The sequence below is a fragment of the Bos mutus genome, chromosome 5 (genome assembly GCF_027580195.1).
Source record: "Bos mutus isolate GX-2022 chromosome 5, NWIPB_WYAK_1.1, whole genome shotgun sequence".
Taxonomy (NCBI): Eukaryota; Metazoa; Chordata; class Mammalia; order Artiodactyla; family Bovidae; genus Bos; species Bos mutus.
Window position 1 is genome coordinate 57734778 of NC_091621.1, and position 19980 is coordinate 57754757.

The window sequence follows — 19980 nt, forward strand, 5'->3', positions numbered from 1 at the left end:
CTGTGCAACCCCACAGACGGCAGCCCACCAGGCTCTGCCGTCCCTGGGATTCTCCAGGCAAGAACACTGGAGTGGGTTGCCATTTCCTTCTCCAATGCATGAAAGTGAAAAGTGAAAGTGAAGTTGCTCAGTAAGTGTCCGACTCTTCGTGACCCCATCGACTACAGCCTACCAGGCTCCTCCATCCATGGGATTTTCCAGGCAAGAGTACTGGAGTGGGTTGCCACTGCCTTCTCCGAAGAGGCTCTTTAGTTCCTCTTCATTTTATGCCATAAGGGTGGTGTCATCTGTATATCTGAGGTTATTGGTATTCCTCCCAGCAATTTGATTCCAGCTTGTGCTTCATCCAGCTTGGTATTTTGCATGATGTACTCTGCATAGAAGTTAAATAAGCAGGGTGAAATATACAGCCTTGACATATTCATTTCCCCTTTTAAACTAGTCTGTTGTTCCATGTCCAGTTCTAACTGCTGCTTCTTCACCTGCATACAGGTTTCTCAGCAGGCAGGTAAGGGGGCCTGGTGTTCCCATCTTTTGAAGAATTTTTCAGTTTGTTGTGGTCCACACAGTCAAAGGCTTTAGCATAGTCATTGAAGCAGAAGTAGATGTTTTCCTGGAGTTCTCTTGCTTTTTCTATGATCCAACAGATTTAGGCAATTTGATCTCTGGTCCCTCTGCCTTTTCTAAACCCAGCTTGAAAATGTGGAAGTTCTTGGTTCATGTACTGTTGAAGCCTAGCTTGAAGGATTTTGAACACTACTTTACAAGCACATAAACACAATTAAGTTCTAGTTATAATGTGGCAAGCTCTCTAATTGCAGTATAGGAGTGATAGCTGCTTCAGTGTACTACTTGCCGATGGTGTCTACTTTTGAATATGCAGTATTTCTTGGTATTTCCTCCTCCCTTGTACTGAACATTTAAACATTTTCTGGGACTTCCCTGGTGGTCCAGTGGTTCAGAATCCACCCTGCAATGCAGGGGATACTGGTTTAATCCCCGGTCCAGGAAGATCCCACATGCCATGGGGCAACTAAGCCCCCAAAGTGGCAACTACTGAGCCCCCACATCACAACTACTTAACCATGTGCACCTAGAGACCAAGCTCCAAAACAAGAGAAGCCACAGCAACGAGAAGCCTGTGCCCCACAACTACAGAGCAGCCCCTTCTCGCTGCAACCAGAGAAAAGCCCGTGTGCAGCAACGAAGACCCAGTGTCAAAAATAAGTTAAGTTAAATTAAAAAAATTTCCTCATGATACAGCAATGTATATTCTGTTGTACTCTAGATTTTCCCAAACATATGAGATCAAATAAACTTTTACACTAATAATTTTGATTGTTGTTAATTTAGTTGCTAAGTCATGGCCAACTCTTTTGTGACCCCCATGGACTGTAGTCTCCCAGGCTCTTCTGTCCAAGGGATTTCCCAGGCAAGAAAATTAAAACTGAAGTGGGTTGCCATTTCCTCCTTCTGGGGATCTTCCTGACCCAGGGATTGAAACCACATCTCCTGCATTGGCAGGCAGATTCTTTACCACTGAGCCACCAGGGAAGTTCAATCATTTTGATACATGCATGAAAATAATCACACAAATAAAATTGCTTTATGCTCTAAAAATTAAGGTCAATATAGAATTAATGCCCATAGGTATTCATCAGTGTATGATCAGCCTGATAAAAGAGCAACTGGGGCATAGTAAATGGTCACTAAATGCTTCTCAAATAACTGAACAAATGCATTATCTTAGCCCTGTGGCAAAACTAAAATATTTATAACATTCATAGTTGTGTTCCTATATTACCGAAGGGTAATATACAAATATTTGGAAAACTAATATTTTCTGTCTCTTATGAGGTAGATCAGACAGTAAAGTGTCTACCTGCAATGCAGAAGATCTGGGTTCTATCCCTGGGTTGGGAAGATCCCCTGGAGAAGGAAATGGCAACCCACTCCAGTTCTCTTGCCTGGAAAATTCCATGGATGGAGGAGCCTGGTAGGTTTCACTTCATTTCATGACTTAAAAATGAACTGTCTCATATAACCTAGTGAAAGTCACTCAGTCGTGTCCGACTCTTTGAGACCCCAAGGACTATACAGTCCATGGAATTCTGCAGGCCAGAATACTGGAGTGGGTAGCCCTTCCCTTCTCCAGGGGATCTTTCCAACCCAGAGATCGAACCCAAGTCTCGGGCATTGCGGGCAGATTCTTTACCAGCTGAGCTACAAGGGAAGCCCAAAACAGTCCATGGAATTCTCCAAGCCAGAATACTGGAGTGGGTAGACTTGCCCTTCTCCAGAGGATCTTCCCAACCCAGGAACTGAACCGGGGTCTCCCGGATTGCAGGCGAATTCTTTACCAACCGAGCAACCTAAGACTCATTCATTACATCTTGATAAAATATCACAAATTAGTTTTCCACTTAATCATCTATATTTCCCCTAAATCCTTGACAGTTTTGATAAATAAAATGACCTAAAAGAGCCACGTATTTTTTATAGAGTTCACTCTCAATTGCACTTGAGCAATTCAACCCAAGCAGTGTCACGCATCTACGGTAAACTGTAATTATCAAAGTAACAGAAGCAATGAGGGTTATGCTTTGTGTTAACAAATTTGTGATTGTGCCACAATCTCAAATATATTCAACCTGGAGAAATTATATTGTTTAAAAAATCAGCTGCAAAGAGACTGAATCTGAGCTATGATTAGTGGCTTAAATGAACGAGACTATAACTTCAACTAAGTCATGCATCATCACACCACCACTTAATTACAGTCTTCCTTGAATGAAGTGAGACATTCTGACCTAAAAGTTAATCAGCCCCTAAAATGTTATCGTTATCCATGCCGTATTGTAAAGCCACAGAAAACAATCCTTAAGCTATACTCCTTTTTTCAGTGGTTATTTAAGGCTAGTTACCATTAGTAGCAAAATACTCAAAACAAAAATGAATTAGTTAAAGCATTCTGCTAGGGGAAAAAAAAAATGTTAGTTGTCAATAATCACTGCTCTTCAGTCATATCCTTCTGGAGTACTATTCCATATAGTAGATGATTCAGCATTTTCCACGTTCTGACTTATTTGATGAAATAGGTAATCATAAGTCCACTGCCATTCTCTTCAGATATTTGAGACCCACATTTGACAATGACTATTATATACGTTACAAGCCCAAGACCAAATTCTTCACATACAGTATTTGAAAACTCAACAATCCTATAGAGTAGGTACTTCTCTTCCCAGTTTACAGAAAGAGCAAGGTGACACAGCCAGTAAATGGCAGAAAGAAAATATGAACCCTGATCTCATTTGATACATTAGAAATAAAAATCCACAGTAACGTATTTATTTGTTTAATGCCTTTTTGCCTACCAAAGTCAGAAGCATGAGGGCAAAGACAAGTTTGTTTCTGTCCCTTTAATCTAACAATAAATATGGACTTGATCATATGGGATAGATGAATATTTGCTGAGTGAATGAATAAAACAATGTATACATATTAACATTAATGTTTCCCTTTCTAGGTATCTTGCCTATATCAAGAAATCAAATAAATTTTATATTTTGAGCTTAAGGCCTAACTATGTGTATTTTAATCTTAAATCTTTAATCTTAAATCCCTTCTCAGTTCAATTCAGTTCAGTTCAGTCACTCAGTCATGTCGGACTCTTTGTGACTCCATGAATCGCAGCCCGCCAGGCCTCCCTGTCCATCACCAACTCCCGGAGTTCACTCAAATTCACGTCCATCGAGTCGGTGATGCCATCCAGCCATCTCATCCTCTGTTGTCCCCTTCTCCTCCTGCTCCCAATCCCTCCCAGCATCAGAGTCTTTTCCAATGAGTCAACTCTTCGCATGAAGTGGCCAAAGTACTGGAGTTTCAGCTTCAGCATCATTCCTTCCAAGGAACACCCAGGGCTGATCTCCTTTAGAATAGGCTGGTTGGATCTCCTTGCAGTACAAGGAACTCTCAAGAGTCTTCTCCAACACCACAGTTCAAAAGCATCAATTCTTTGGCGCTCAGCTTTCTTCACAGTCCAACTCTCACATCCATACACGACCACTGGAAAAACCATAGCCTTGACTAGATGGACCTTTGTTGGCAAAGTAGTCTCTACTTTTTAATATGCTGTCTAGGTTGGTCATAACTTTTCTTTCAAGGAATAAGTGTCTTTTAATTTCATGGCTGCAGTCACCATCTGCAGTGATTTTGGAGCCCCCCAAAATAAAGCCTGACACTGTTTCCACCGTTTCCCCATCTATTTCCCATGAAGCGATGGGACCAGATGCCATGATCTTCATTTTCTGAATGTTGAGCTTTAAGCCAGCTTTTTCACTCTCCTTTTTCACTTTCATCAAGAGGCTTTTTCTCTTCACTTTCTGTCATAAGGGTGGTGTCATCTGCATATCTGAGGTTATTGATATTTCTTTCCTGTTTTTCTACACATATATTTGTTTCTATCTTATTTTTGATTGAAGCTATGTTTTAACAAGTGTAGTAAATTAGTAGCATTTGGTTAGAGCTACTTTAAATTTCTGGTTTCCCTGGTGGTTCAGAGGTTAAAGCGTCTGCCTGCAATGCGGGAGACCTGGGTTCGATCCCTGGGTCAGGAAGATCCCCTGGAGAAGGCAATGGCAACCCATTCCAGTATTCTTGCCTAGAGAATCCCATGGACGGAGGAGCCATGTACCATGTTTATATAGCGCGTGACTAAATTACAAAAGGAGCCACTAGGTGGTGCTGTGTTCCAGGACTAAAACAAACTAGCTCCAAGCTGAGTATCAATCTACAAATTTTCTACTCTAATTCAACTCTACTTTCCCAGATGACTCCATTCTTAGAAGCCTAATAATGCTATAGGCGCCTCGAAAATAGGTTTCAAGATATAAATCAAAGCTCTTCAGAGTGCCTCACTGAAGACGATGCACTGAATAGTTTTAATTGAGGAGATCGTTTAAGTACAACTCTTCTCAAATAGGATAAGTATTTCATTAGTAACTTCATTGACTGAGAAAATTCTTGGATACAAAAAAAGGAAGACTCTGAGAAACAAAGAACATATTAGTGATTACCAGTAGGGAGAGGAAAGGGGGGAGTAAGTAAGTAAGTAAGCTACAAGGATATGTTGTACAATACAGGGAATATAACCAATATATTATAATAACCATAAATGGAGTATAACCTTTAAAAATTATGAGTTACTATATTGTACACCTGTAACCTTTTGTACATCAACTGGTGGGCTGCTGTCTGTGGGGTCGCATAGAGTTGGACACGACTGAAGCAACTTGGCAGCAGCAGCATACTTCGATTAAAAATAAAATCTGCCTTATATAAAGATTTTTGAAGTTACATTTTAGAGAACCAATTAAAATTCAGTATGTTAAAAGTATTATAAAATACCTGCTGTAAAGTATCCCAAGGACCACACTGAAGAATTTCTAGTGGATTCAAAGGGGGCATCGTGTTGACTGGGCATTTTATAATTCTCTTTCTTTTAACAATTTTCTTCTGTTGATTTTGCTTGAAAATCTCAAACCAGGGTTTAAATGATGTTATCCAAGCTAGCCTCTTTTCTTCAATAGAAGACAGAAGTGTTGGCTCTATAGAGCGGGCCACTATATTTTCACATTCAGCTGTATTTTCATGACATTCTTCTGGAATTTCTTGAATCTGAGACTTAAGAGAGTTTACTTCTTTAAAAACCAAACAGTTCTTTGCATTATAGCCACCCAAATCTTCACAAGGAGCATCTACAATATAGTTTTGCTTGTTTATTTTGCCTTCTACATTTATCATAGCATCATTAGTGTTAAAAACCAAGTCACTATTCAAAGCACTGCCTTTTGGGTTCTCCTCTGCTTCTTTAGATTTTAAGTCAATTTCTTCTTCTTGTAGTAATAATGTATTTCCCCCTATATCTTCAGATTTTTCTAATTTCAATGGTACTGGTTTTTGTTTCATTGAAATCACTGAAATTTCCTTTATATTATTTTCTTCATATAATGTTCCTAACTGTCCTGATATTTCTTTTTCTACTTTTTGCATCTTATTCTGTTGGTTATCATCAACTATTTTCTGTGATTCATTGTCTTTTACTTCATCAATTTCTTGATTGTTTCCTAGTATTATTTGGGTTTCTTGTCTCATAGTCTCATTTATGGAAGGTTTCAAGACTTCCTCGTTGTGTACTTGAGACTGTAATTCTTGCGACTGGAACTGTTCTCTGACATCTTCTTTTAGATGCAGGTTTTCCAGTTGGTTTTTTTGATCTCTGTTTTCATAATTCCTTTTTTGCTTGACGAATTCTTCTGAACATTGTACTGCTAGGTTCTCTTTTTTTTCTTCCACTTTAAATACTGCCAAAATTGCTTGGCTTGACATAGATTCTTTTAATTGCACTTGGACTGATTCTTTCAATACAAGCTCTCTATCTACATTTTTTCTCTTATCTGACTCTTCAGCTAACCAAGGGGAAGCATCTTCCCACATTTTTAACTTTCCATCCCCTAGCCTTTTGGCTCCAACATCCTTATTCTTTGATGTATCCTCAATAGATAAATGTTTGGCATGATATTCTCCCTTCTTTAATGCTCTACTTATTATTAGCTGTTTTCTTGTAGCTTCTCTCAATATCAATTTTTCCATCTTTAATAGTTGCTCCCTTTCTTGTCTCAGGATGTTCTTTTTTCCCATATATTCCTTTTCTCTCCTTTTCCTTCCCTCTTGCATCTGCTTTTCTATCTCTTCTTCTATTCTTTGTTTCTCCTCTAATCTTTTCCGTTTTTCTTCTTCTATCTGTCGTATTTTTGCTTCCTTTTCCTTCCACTCTTGTGCTTTCTTTTTCTTACTTTCTATTTGTTCCTTTATGATTGGGCCATATTTTTGGTAGGCCACAAATGCTTTATATTTAGCTTGAATTTTTACAGCTGCATTATGCTGCAGTTTTGACAAACGCATTTTTTCTTTTTCCTGTAGGTCTTTGAATTTTGTTCTTTCTTCTTCCACTTGTAAATGTAAGTTTCTAATAAATTCCTAAAATAAAGTAAGATATATAGTAGTTAGCATATGCTAAATGTGAAATATTACTAAAGTATCATATGTAATATAGATTAAAACAAATACTGAAACTGAAATCATAATAAAATCAATAGAAAATTTACTTAGAGGAACTAAAGTAATTTATTTAAAAGGGCATATTGATTTTTTAAAATATTTAGGAGCTTCTATCAATTTAGTAAGCTGATACTCTAATATTAAGACTGTACTTGAAATTGGGGAATTGAGGAATTCTTTGACGATAGAAAGCATATGCAGTCAGAAGGACATAGAGAAAAGGCAAGAAAAGCCAAAATCTAAAATTTGTGTAGGAGAAAAGGACTTCAAACTTTATAAGACGGGTGTTCTGATAAAACAGACCCCTAGAGTGAGCAGCACAGGGACTGCAGAAACTGAATGATTTTTAAGTTATAGTATAAGGAAGGTGAGGTAGTAGATACACATTAGTCTAGTCATATATCTTATCCTGTCTATTAGGAGAGCTGATAAGCCCATAAAGCACTAAGTGAAGTAATCCAGAGTTGGGTGAGAATATCATTGTCACTAAACTCCTAAAACAGAAGTAAACAGATCAACAAAATTGGGCAAATATGCCGGGAGCCGGCTGAGGAGCTCTGCCCGTGGCAAAGGTCACGAGGAAGGAGTCTCGGCATACGCAAAGGCAAGATCGAGCCTCAGGAGTCCCCCTGGAAATTCTCGAGCATCTATCCCCAAAACCAGAGTCTGCCTACTTTCTGCTTTGTGCTTTCACCTACACCTCTGACTTTACGGGTGGCTGTCCCCCACTACCTCTCTCTGAAAAAAGAGTTAACTTACAGCTCCAGTTAATAATTCCTGGGTGTGACAGTGTTTCAACCTACAAACTCCTTTGGAAGTCCTCTAGCCTGCCTGAATAGGTTTTTCCGGCCAATTGTGATTGTTCAGAGCCTCCCAACTGTGAGAGGCATGAGATGTTCTAAACTGTCTAAATACAGATTCCTTTGAGCAGTTAAAAGATTGATTAGAAACTGTATTGGTGAAGGGTTTTTCACTTGTTGGGCCAATGTTTGCTGCTAAGTCTCCATATCCCTTACCTGCTGTGTCCCTGGCAGTGTATTGATTCATATACTTGGTGTAAGTAGTAGCTTTAATGTTTGTAACCTGGGACCCTTGAGTTAATTCTTTTTCTTGTTATAGCCCACCACACCTTTGCTCTGTAGGAATGCAACTTTATCTAATGCTTTTGGAGGGTGGCGCATGACTAATCACCTTTAGAGAAAAATAAGATTTCTGAAGAAAGGGTCTTAAAACGTTAACAGGCCTCCGGGCCAGAAGATGATGCAAATCACCTAAACTTTTGAATATGATATGTTTGCAGGAAGAAAGCCTGGCTTACTGCATGACTCTATCCCTTCCCCCATTATCCTCTATGCATAACTTAAGGTATAAAAACTACTTTGGAAAATAAAGTGCGGGCCTTGTTCACCGAAACTTGGTCTCCCCGTGTCGTTCTTTCTCTCACCTTCTGGCTGAATTATTCAGCCTCTTTTCTCCACTGAATTTCCTCACTGAGCTATCCTTATTTCAGCCTCATTTCTCCACTCAATTTCCTCACTGAGCTATCCTTATTTAACCACTCTTTATATCTTTAATTAACATTTGAATAAGCTGTTGTTTCCTGATCACCGTAGCCATCTCCCCTTCGAATTCCCTGGATCCACGGGGCTGGACCCCAGCACAAATATTTAGAAAAACTAACACAAATGATGTGAAGTGACAAAAATGCTTCAATAAGCAAAAGGAAGGTCCAATTTCTGAGAAAACTATTTAAGTAAAAGCTAAAGATATGTTTAAGAAAAAATGTTTAAATAAGAATCTCATATAAAAAATGAAATGCAAGTGCCCAAATAAAAATATATGACTCACTCAAACAAACAAAAATCATGATAAAATTGTTGAATAGCTAAATACCTAAACAAAACTTCAAAATTAGATGTTTCCCAAAACAATATACAAAACACAAAGTTATGAAATATACGACATTCAGGTGTAAAGGCAATCAACACAGAAACTTCAACATGTGACTAACTGGAGTTCCAAAATAAAAAAACTGAGAAAAACTGAAGAGAAGAGAATCATAGAAAAATGTTTTCTAAACCAAAAACAAAGGCCTTCAGATGAGTCCATTTCACACACACACACACACACACACACACACACACACACTCACACTCACACTCACACACAATGATGGCTCATATAGTAAACACTAACAATATTTCAGAACACTAAGGAATATAAGCTCTATGAAGGCAGGGATTATTTCTGTTTTATTCACTGCTGTATCCTGAGTACTCATAGAGAGGTACCTACCTGGCACACAGTAGAAAACCAGCAAATATGTGTGGATGAATGCAAAAAGTGAAAAATCTTAAAGCTTCAAAAGAACTTAGTAAACGAGCATCAGATTTGCGATCAAAGATGGCACGTGCTTTGTGTTTGCTTAGTCGCTCAATCATGTCTGACTCTTTTGAGACACTATGGACTGTAGCCCACCAGGTTCCTCTGTGCTTGGGGATTCTCCAGGTAAGAATACTGGAGTGGGTTGCCAAGGCCTCCTCCAGGGGATCTGCCCAACCCAAGATTGAACCCAGGTCTCCCATGTTGCAGGTGGATTCTTTACCAGCTGAGCCACAGGGGAAGCCCAGAGATGGCATGTACAAAAATAAACATGTAATGGAGTTATATCTTTAAATTGCTAAAACTAAATTGTAATAAACCTCCATTCTGCATCCAAGAAAACTAATCATTCAGTTTTAAAAGCAAAATAAAAACATTTTCAATTGTGCAAACATTGAGAAAATTTCCTGTCCAAAAGTATACTTTTGACAAGTGTTTAGCTGTATACTCCAAGAAAGGAAAACTGAGTCCAGAAAGCAGAGGAAGACTGAGGATTCAAAGAACACTAATCAGAGAGAGCAAGGAGATCAAGCCAGTCCATCCTAAAGGAAATCAACCCTAAATAAGGACTGATGATGAGGACGAAGCTCCAATACTTTGGCCACCTGACATGAAGAGTCAACTCATTGGAAAAGACCCTGATGCTGGGAAAGATTGAGGGCAGGAGAAGGGAGCAACTGAGGATGAGATGGTCGGATGGCATCATCGACTCGATGGACATTAGTTTGAGCAAACTCAAAGAGATAGTAAAGGACAGGGAAGCCTTGCGCGCTGCAGTCCAGGGGGTCGCAAAGAGTTGGACACGGCTAAGCGACTGATGGAACAACAATGATCAAAGAAACCCTTAACACTTAGCACTTAGGTTTTTTACTCTGTCGTCGTCTTTCCATCATTTCATGTAAGGATGAACATCAGCTGCCAGTTTACTGTTGCTCCTTTTTAGGTAATGAGCCTTTTCTTTGGCTGATTTTAAGATCTTCCCTCCTTATCTCGAATTTTAATAGTTACACTATTCAATCCCCAGGTGTGATTTTCTTTGTATTGATTCAACTTGGGGATCTTTACTCATCTTTAAATGTTCAAGTTGAATTTTCTAAAACAATTTGAAACCATTTCAACTATTATCTCTTTACCCAAAGGTTCTGCCCCATTCTCTCCTTTCCTTCCAAATTACTATTATACACATTTTTAATATTTTCATTGTATATCACATATTTCTTGTTCTCTTTTCTGTTTTTCCCAGTTTTGTCCTCTCTGTGCTTACATTTGGGCATTTTCTATTGACTTCCCTTTAGCTTCAATAATATTCTCATCTGTTTTGTCAAATCTAATGTTAAATCTATCCACTGAAATTTTACTTTTTACACTGAACTATTCAAGTCTAGAATATATACTTTGTGCTGCTGTGTTGTGCTAAGTTGCTTCAGTTGTGTCCAACTCTTTGTGACTCTATAGACTGTAGCCAGACAGGCTCCTTGGTCCATGGAATTTTCAGAGAATACTGGAGAGAGCTGCCAAGCCCTCCTCCAGGGGAAGAATATATACTTGGTATTACATTAAAGATTCTAATTTTCTTTTCATATCTCCTGTTTATTTTGCTGCTATATAATAATTACGGGAATTTCATGGCTCTCCTAACGCCAACGTTTGGATTACTTGTGAGTCACTGTTGTCATTTTTTTTCTTGTCATTCATATTGAATCTGCGTCTTCACATGCCTAACCAACCGTTTTATTTAGAGATGGATAGGATATGCCTACTTTTTCAGGAATGTGTTTATATAAACTTTAAAAAGAGTTGGAAAAATACAAAGAAAGGTAATATTTTTAACTACATTACAGAATTATGGGAAATTTTATCTACTTTTTATTTGCAATTACTTAAAATAATCTTATATAAAAGCTGCAGTGTAAATTAGTTAAAAATAATAAATGCGTCATCTTAAACTTAAAGGGATACTTAACACATTCAATTAGTTGCATTAAAGAAATGCAGTAACCTTTCATAACAATCCTAAATCATAATGAAATAACAGTATGTTTCCTCATACATAATGTTTCCTCAAACATAACAGTATGCTTCCTCAAACTTTAGAAGAAATTTTACATTTACAGTTTTACATAGACACATTCAATAATTGAACCAGTTTACCTTCCGTGTCAGGATATTTCATTTCAAGGAGAGTTTCTAGTGACTAAGTATTTTTAAAACTTGAGTAAATTAAATCCTATACCAACGGGCAATATTATTTTAAAATATTCACTCCAAGCATAGCAATTTATTTCAAATGGAGAATGATTATTGTGCTGCTTACAAACAATAAATACATACCGCATGCTGTTTAAATCTCTCCTTCCATATTTTCTCCTCTTTATGAAGTTCATCATTCATCTTGTCCTGTTCTTGCTGAACATATGATAATATTGAAATATGATATTCAAATATAAAAAATATTATGTTTATCTGTATGAGTCTTACCACATATATTAGTAAACAATGGTTAAAGATAATAACTCACCCAACGGCCCCCGGTTATTAGTACTGGAATAACAATTTTAATCCCAACTTAAAATATCATAAAATGATATCTAGGTTTCCTATTAGCACATGAAGATATCTGTAATCTTGGGAAGCTGTTTTATTAATTTGAGTATATTTATTCACATAATAAAATGCACTAGCTAGAAATACTCCTGGATAATGCAAAAATTACAAATGATAATGTATGTTAAGACGGGTTTTGCATTATAGATTTTTTTTCTCTCCAAACTATTTAATTCACATAATAAATCATCTCAGAGGGTAACTGTTTTCTTTCATTAACTCATTATTAGCATCTATTTTGTTAAGGCTCTGAAAAATAAACAAAGGTCAGTAAAATATAATCCCCTTCCTCAAAAACTTTACCTTTAGTAATTCTAATATGCTATCATATGTTTACACATTACCCCAAATTTAGCAGAATAAGTTAATCACAAGATAAGAACTATAAGGATTACAGTAGGAAGAGATATAATAATTAGAGGATTATGAAAGGTTCATACAAAAGATTGCTTTTGAAATGATTTGGCTTTTAAGAGATTAAACATTTGAGGCATTTATTAAAAAGTTTTTGAACTAGGAAAATGATTACAACTCAGTTTTAGGAAAATTATAAGGTTACATTTGATAGCAGTCAGTAAAGAATATGCCGGCAATTCAGGAGACCTGGGCTTGATTCCTGGATGGGAAGATCCCCTGGAGAAGGAAATGGCAACCCACTCCAGTATTCTTGCCTGGATAATCCCATGGACAGAGGAGCCTGGCAGGCTATAGTCTACGGGGTCGCAAGAGTTGGACATGACTTAACAACTAAACCAACACATTTAATAAGTAAGGCAAGGAAACACTAAGGGGATCAGTGAAGTAGGTATTACAGAAGTCCATGAGAGAATCAGTGAGGGCCTTCTACAGATGAGGTCACAGGAGTCAGAAGAGATGCAAACACAATGCAAATATGAAACTGCCACCAACTGCCAACTGACTGAATCAAAGGAAGTGGGAAAAGTTCTTTGGAAATTATCTCATATGAGCTGTGGGAAATTTTAATGGCATTTAAGCATGGAAATAACATTTTTTTGGAAAATAATTATCCTTCTGACTGCACTACTGTGCATGAGTTTCCAGAATACAAGACCAAAAGTAGGTCAATTAGAGAGTATAGCAAATATTCCAAGCTAGACATTAGGACATCCTGAACTATGGGGCAGCAGTAGACATATGGATGAGACAGTGGATAATGAACTATTAGAAGGATAGGACCATAAAAGAGAGAGAAGAGTCAGAAATGGTACTCAACTTTTTAGCTTAGTCTATGATGAGAGCATGCTGCTAAGTCACTTCAGTCATGTCTGACTCTATGTGACCCCATAGACAGCAGCCCACCAGGCCCCGCCGTCCCTGGGATTCTCCAGGCAAGAACACTGGAGTGGGTTGCCATTTCCTTCTCCAATGCATGAAAGTGAAAAGTGAAAGTGAAGTCGCTCAGTCATGTCCAACTCTAGCGACCCCATGGACTGCAGCCTACCAGGCTCCTCTGTCCGTGGGATTTTCTAGGTAAAAGTACTGGAGTGGGGTGCCATTGCCTTCTCCGATGATGAGAGGATAGCTCATCAAAATAATGACTAACGACCAACAGAGGAAGAGCACGACTCAGAAAGACAATGTATTCAGTTTTAGATCCACTAAGTTCTGAGTATAACAGTTGTGTAGTTCACTTTATTTTATAACTATGGATTTGGTTCTGAACAGCCATTGCTGTGTTTGAGACTATCACAAGAGAAAATACATGGAGTAAGAAAAGAAAGAGCAAAAGATGGAATCCGGGGTAGGACACATTCAGGGAGAAGGAGAAAAAAATTAACCTAAAAACAGATACCAAGGAAAAATGCCCAAGTATGTAAGAAGACAATCAAGGTAGTGTGGTCCCACAGAAGTAAAGGGAAAATGAAATGGTCAACAGATTTTTACTGGCATAAAAAGGAAAAGAGGCAAAAATAAATACTGACTGGTGGCTCAGATGGTAGAGCATCTTCCTGCAATGCGGGAGACCCAGGTTGGATCCCTGGGTTGAGAAGATCCTTTAGAGAAGGAAATGGCAACCCACTCCAGTACTCTTGCCTGGAAAACCTCATGGATAGAGGAGCCCTGATAGGCTACAGTCCATGTGGTTGCAAAAAGCTGGACACTACTGAGTAACTTCACTAGGACCTGTGAGTATGGTTCTAGAAGTGATTGTATTTTTCTCAAAGTCAGCTTAGAAGATGACGTTTTGTTTTGTTTTGTTTTTGTCAAAAGCAATTTAATTCACTGGGATGGAGGTGGAAGGCAGCTACAAGGTTTAGATTTGAATGAAAGATGAGGAAATGGATTGAGTACAAATAACTACTCCTTAAGAAGCCTGTCTATGATAAGTAAAGCTAAAGAGCAGCTAAAGAAAGATATTTAAACAACAGTGATCTGAGTTTTCTGTTTTGTTTTATTTCTAGGACAGGTGAAAATTGAACATGAGTATAAGCAGTAAGAAAGGAGGAAGTTGTCAGAGTATTTTAACACATAGGAAAAAGTAAAAGTAACCTGGAAAATGATAGAATATAGAGCAAAGCATGAAAAGTTGGCCTTTGGTAGAAGAAGCCTCTCTTACGGAGATAAGAGCAAAGGCAAAAAATAAAGCTAAAAAGGTGACCACAAAAATTAACGTTAACCAGATGTGGGATTGGGGAAGGAAATGGCAACCCGCTCCAGTATTCTTGCCTGGAGAATCCCAGGGATGGAGGAGCCTGATGGGCTGCCGTCTATGGGGTCGCACAGAGTTGGACACGACTGAAGCAACTCAGCAGTTAGCAGATGTGGGATTAGAAAGAAAAAGAAGTTAGTAATTGATGCAAAAATGTGATCGGTTACTAATAACAAGGAAAAAGGAGTTGGGTAGAACTCTTAAGGAAAGAAATTTATAATAGCAGTTTTAGAAAATGGAAGAAGCTAACAAAGACACAGGTGAGAATTACTGAGTATGTAAATTATCTATTTAGAAGCCATCACTATAAAATTATGGAATGATCCCCGTGGAAAACTTTGAAGCTCCAAGGTAAAACAAAGCACACATTTGGAAACTCATTAATCTACTAATGTCATATGTATTTTTAAATCATAAATTTATGATAAAGTACAAATTGCGTTCAAAAACTAAGTTATAATTCTTTAAGGGTAAGGCCCTGGCGTTAAATTTCTTTTGTAACATCAAGCCTGTAGCTGAAAGTTTTGCCCTTGAAGTAGTCAGTAAATTTTTGTTACAAAACAAACTAAAAATGGCAATGAAAACAGAATTTAAAAATTAGCTGTTTTTGAGGGAAGGCGCCAAGATGGCGGAGGAGTAGGACGCGGAAAACACTTTCTCCCCCACAAATTCATCAAAAGAGCATTTAAACGTTGAGTAAATTCCACAAAACAACTTCTGAATGCCGGCAGAGGACATCAGGCACCCAGAAAAGCAACCCAACTCCTTGAAAGGAGGTAGGAAAAAATATTAAAGACAATAAAAGAGACAAAAGAGGGAGGGACAGAGTTCCGTCCCGAGGAGGGAGTCTTAAAAAGAGAGAAGTTTCCAAACACCAGGAAACCTTCTCACTGCCGAATCCGTGCCGAGCTTTGGAAGCACAGAGGGCAACATAACAGGGAGAAAAAATAAATAAACAATTAAAACTCGAAGATTGCGAGCCCTACGGTAACTCCCCAGCAGAGAAGCAGCGCAGACGCCTGCATCCGCCATTAGCAAGCAGGGGTTGGGCAGGGAGGGAGGCGGCGCGGGCTGCATCGCTGAGAGTAAGAATCTGGCCTGAATACCCTGAGCACTATCTGAGCGAAATAATTTGGGCTAGCAAACCAGACTGTGGGATATCTACCACGCGAAAAGCCAGCCCTAACCTAAGACACCGCCAGCCCGCGCACGGAACAAAGGACTAAACAGAGATAGCCGGCTGCAGACCTTCCCCCTCCGGCTCTGGCTGCCTGTCACCGGAGGGGGGCAATCGCAGCCCCAGAGAGACATTATCTATAAAACTGGCTTCTTTGCTAACTAAAACTTATTGGGGGTCTGGACGGTCAACATCTGCCTGAGAAGGTGCACCGGTTTTTACACCCAGATAACCGAGTGGCGGGGAGGCGATAAGTCGCAGCATTGGCGCTCGCCAAACACCTCATCACCTGAGCTGCTCGGACCTGGGAAGAGCACAAAACGCAGGCCCAACTGAGTCTCCGCCTCTGAGGACTACCTGAGTGCCTGAACCTGAGCGGCTTGGACCTGGGAGGTGCATGCAACCCAGGGTCAGCCTCGGATTGTTCCCGGCGGAACAACTTAGAGCCTGAGCAGTGTGGGCAGGGAGGCTACACGCGCCGTGAGCGGGGGCAGACCCAGTGTGGCTGAGGCACTGTGAGCGCACGCCAGTGTCATTTGTTTGCAGCATCCTCCCTCCCTCCCCACAGCGACTGAACAAAGAGAAGAAATACAGCTCCACCCACCAGAACACCGACACAAGCTTCCCTAACCAGGAAACCTTGACAAGCCACCTCTACATACCCACACACAGCGAGGAAACGCCACAATAAAGAGAACTCCACAAACTGCCAGAATACAGAAAGGACTCCCAAACTCAGCAATTTAAACAAGATGAAGAGACAGAGGAATACTCAGCAGATAAAGGAACAGGATAAATGCCCAACCAAACCAAACAAAAGAGGAAGAGATAGGGAATCTACCTGATACAGAATTCCAAATAATGATAGTGAAATTGATCCAAAATCTTGAAATTAAAATGGAATCACAGATAAATAGCCTGGAGACAAGGATTGAGAAGATGCAAGAAAGGTTTAACAAGGACCTAGAAGAAATAAAAAGAGAGTCAATATATAATGAATAATGCAATAAATGAAATTAAAAACACTCTGGAGGCAACAAATAGTAGAATAACAGAGGCAGAAGATAGGATTAGTGAATTAGAAGATAGAATGGTAGAAATAAATGAATCAGAGAGGATAAAAGAAAAACGAATTAAAAGAAATGAGGACAATTTCAGAGACCTCCAGGACAATATTAAACGCTACAACATTGAATCATAGGGGTTCCAGAAGAAGAAGACAAAAAGAAAGACCATGAGAAAATACTTGAGGAGATAATAGTTGAAAACTTCCTAAAATGGGGAAGGAAATAATCACCCAAGTCCAAGAAACCCAGAGAGTCCCAAACAGGATAAACCCAAGGAGAAACACCCCAAGACACATATTAATCAAATTAACAAAGATCAAACACAAAGAACAAATATTAAAAGCAGCAAGGGAAAAACAACAAATAACACACAGGGAATTCCCATAAGGATAACAGCTGATCTTTCAATAGAAACTCTTCAAGCCAGGAGGGAATGGCAAGACTTACTTAAAATGATGAAAGAAAATAACCTACAGCCCAGATTATTGTACCCAGCAAGGATCTCATTCAAGTATGAAGGAGAAATCAAAAGCTTTTCAGACAAGCAAAAGCTGAGAGAATTTTGCACCACCAAACCAGCTCTCCAACAAATACTAAAGGATATTCTCTAGACAGGAAACACAAAAATGGTGTATAAACTCGAACCCAAAACAATAAAGTAAATGGCAACGGATCATACTTATCAGTAATTACCTTAAACGTAAATGGGTTGAATGCCCCAACCAAAAGACAAAGACTGGCTGAATGGATACAAAAACAAGACCCTACATATGTTGTCTACAAGAGACCCACCTCAAAACAGGGGACACATACAGACTGAAAGTGAAGGGCTGGAAAAAGACTTTCCATGCAAATAGGGACCAAAAGAAAGCAGGAGTCACAATACTCGTATCAGATAAATTAGACTTTAAAACAAAGGCTGTGAAAAGAGACAAAGAAGGTCACTACATAATGATCAAAGGATCAATCCAAGAAGAAGATATAACAATTATAAATATATATCCACCCAACATGGGAGCACCGCAGTATGTAAGACAAATTCTAACAAGTATGAAAGGAGAAATTAACAATAACACAATAATAGTGGGAGACTTTAATACCCCACTCACACCTATGGATAGATCAACTAAACAGAAAATTAACAAGGAAAAAAAAAACAAAACAAAGAGTCAGATATGACTGAAGTGACTCAGCATGATTAGAATCTGTGAGGTCAGTCAGAGTTTCTCTTCGATGATGGTGATGAAGCAGTATGTCCTGAAACTGATTATTGGACCAGAAACACACTTAATGAAGTCCTTCTTGGGGTCTATTGCCTTTTTTCATCATGCAGGGTAGTTAGAGAGTTTGTACAACTCAGCTCATCACTCATCATTATAATATGTACCAGAGAGTTTCATCCAAATAATGTTAGCTACCATGATGTGAAATTAGATATGAAATAAATAGTGCCACCACCCTCTTCTCCATTTATTCTTCTTAAGATATGGATTCCAATAACTCTTGCAGAGTACTGAGTGCCTTTAGTATATGCAGCCAGGCCAACTTCATTTGAATATACATAGCTGATTTAGCATCTTATTGGTACATAATTTAAACCTTTGTTTACATGTATACAAGGTCCAACTATTTCTGTGGCTTTCAGAAATTAAGAGTATGGTAACACTGTGCTCACATGAATGAAATTTACAGGTTGTAGTAGCCACTTCACATATAAGCAGAAATTAATTATGATACTTTTTCTAAAGCAAAGCAAACCTCCATGGAGTCAATATAAAAAAATTAAAACTATAATATATTTTTCATTAATAGTATATGATATCTCAGAAAGACATATATTAAAAAAGAGAAACAGATGAAAGAAAGAAGAAAGTTTAAAAGACTTATTTTGATCATGTGACCTTATAGCCTCAATCAGGAAAGATGTCATGTCAAGAATTCTATTTTGGCATTGTCCTGTTTTGTATCTTGGGAAAAAATTCTACAATTCCTTAACTATTAGGGAAAGAACTGTGAAATATAAAAAAAAAAAAAAAAAAAAGGAAATGTGATTATGTTCCCATACATTTTTTGAATCATAAATATAATCAATATGCTATTTGTATGTATTTGAGTGGATAATGTTATCTTTTTATTTTAATTTGCATTATTTTTTCCATATATTTGTAGACTAATTGTACTTATTTTTCTATGAAAAAAAAAATTAGCTGTTTTTTAGAAAATATCACTAACAATCAATAGCAGTGATACATTTTGCCACAAGCCAGGAAACACTACTCCAATAATCTACATTGTATTAACTTCTATTCTGGAATGGGAAAAAAATAGCTTCTGACTTTTGAAAATAATTAATCTGGTCTGTGGAAAGGAAAATATGAACTAAAAGGAAGCTAAAGATTTGTAGCTTACTATTAGTAAAAGCCATGGACAAGCTGGTTCTGCAATATTATCATTGTTTTTAATGTATTCACTTTCTACCTAATTCAGAAATGCAATGTACTCAACATGGGAGGCCAGGATACCCTGAACTGCCTATGTGACGACACGCTAACGTTCTGTACATGGAAGACTCAAAACTAGTAAGTTGGGAGTAATTCATAAGCTACATTAGTAATGCAAAGCAGATGTAAGTCCTGCCTGTTATCTACACAGTCTAAGGATCCTGGTGGTCCACAAGTGAGTCCCCCAAATCCACCAGTTTCTCAAGATGCCACTACCGTGGCCTCAGGATGTGGACCACCTGAGGAGCAGCTGGGAGAAAACACAAAGGAAAACAACACAGAACTCCCTTATTCCAAAAATGTTCTAGTCCCAGAAATTAGCTCATTTATGGGAATGCAGCACAACTATTACCTACATGCCTGAACCACTTTAACCAAATACGTTTTACATAATTGCTAGATATCAGACTACAGAGTAAGGACATTTTGTGATGGAGAAAATTCTGTTGCCTTTTT

At 38.3% G+C, this 19980-nt stretch overlaps 1 protein-coding gene across 1 annotated transcript in view; it reads right to left on the bottom strand.

Moving 5' to 3' along the window:
- The window catches only part of LRRIQ1 (leucine rich repeats and IQ motif containing 1), a 205001-nt gene that overhangs the window by 174512 nt on the left and 10509 nt on the right, over nucleotides 1-19980 (bottom strand). Inside the window, exons 6-7 of the mRNA XM_070370008.1 lie at nucleotides 11836-11910; nucleotides 5410-7041 (exon numbers count right to left, since the gene is read on the bottom strand). Of these exons, the coding sequence (XP_070226109.1) occupies nucleotides 5410-7041; nucleotides 11836-11910 (1707 nt within the window). The remainder of the gene's footprint in view (nucleotides 1-5409; nucleotides 7042-11835; nucleotides 11911-19980) is intronic.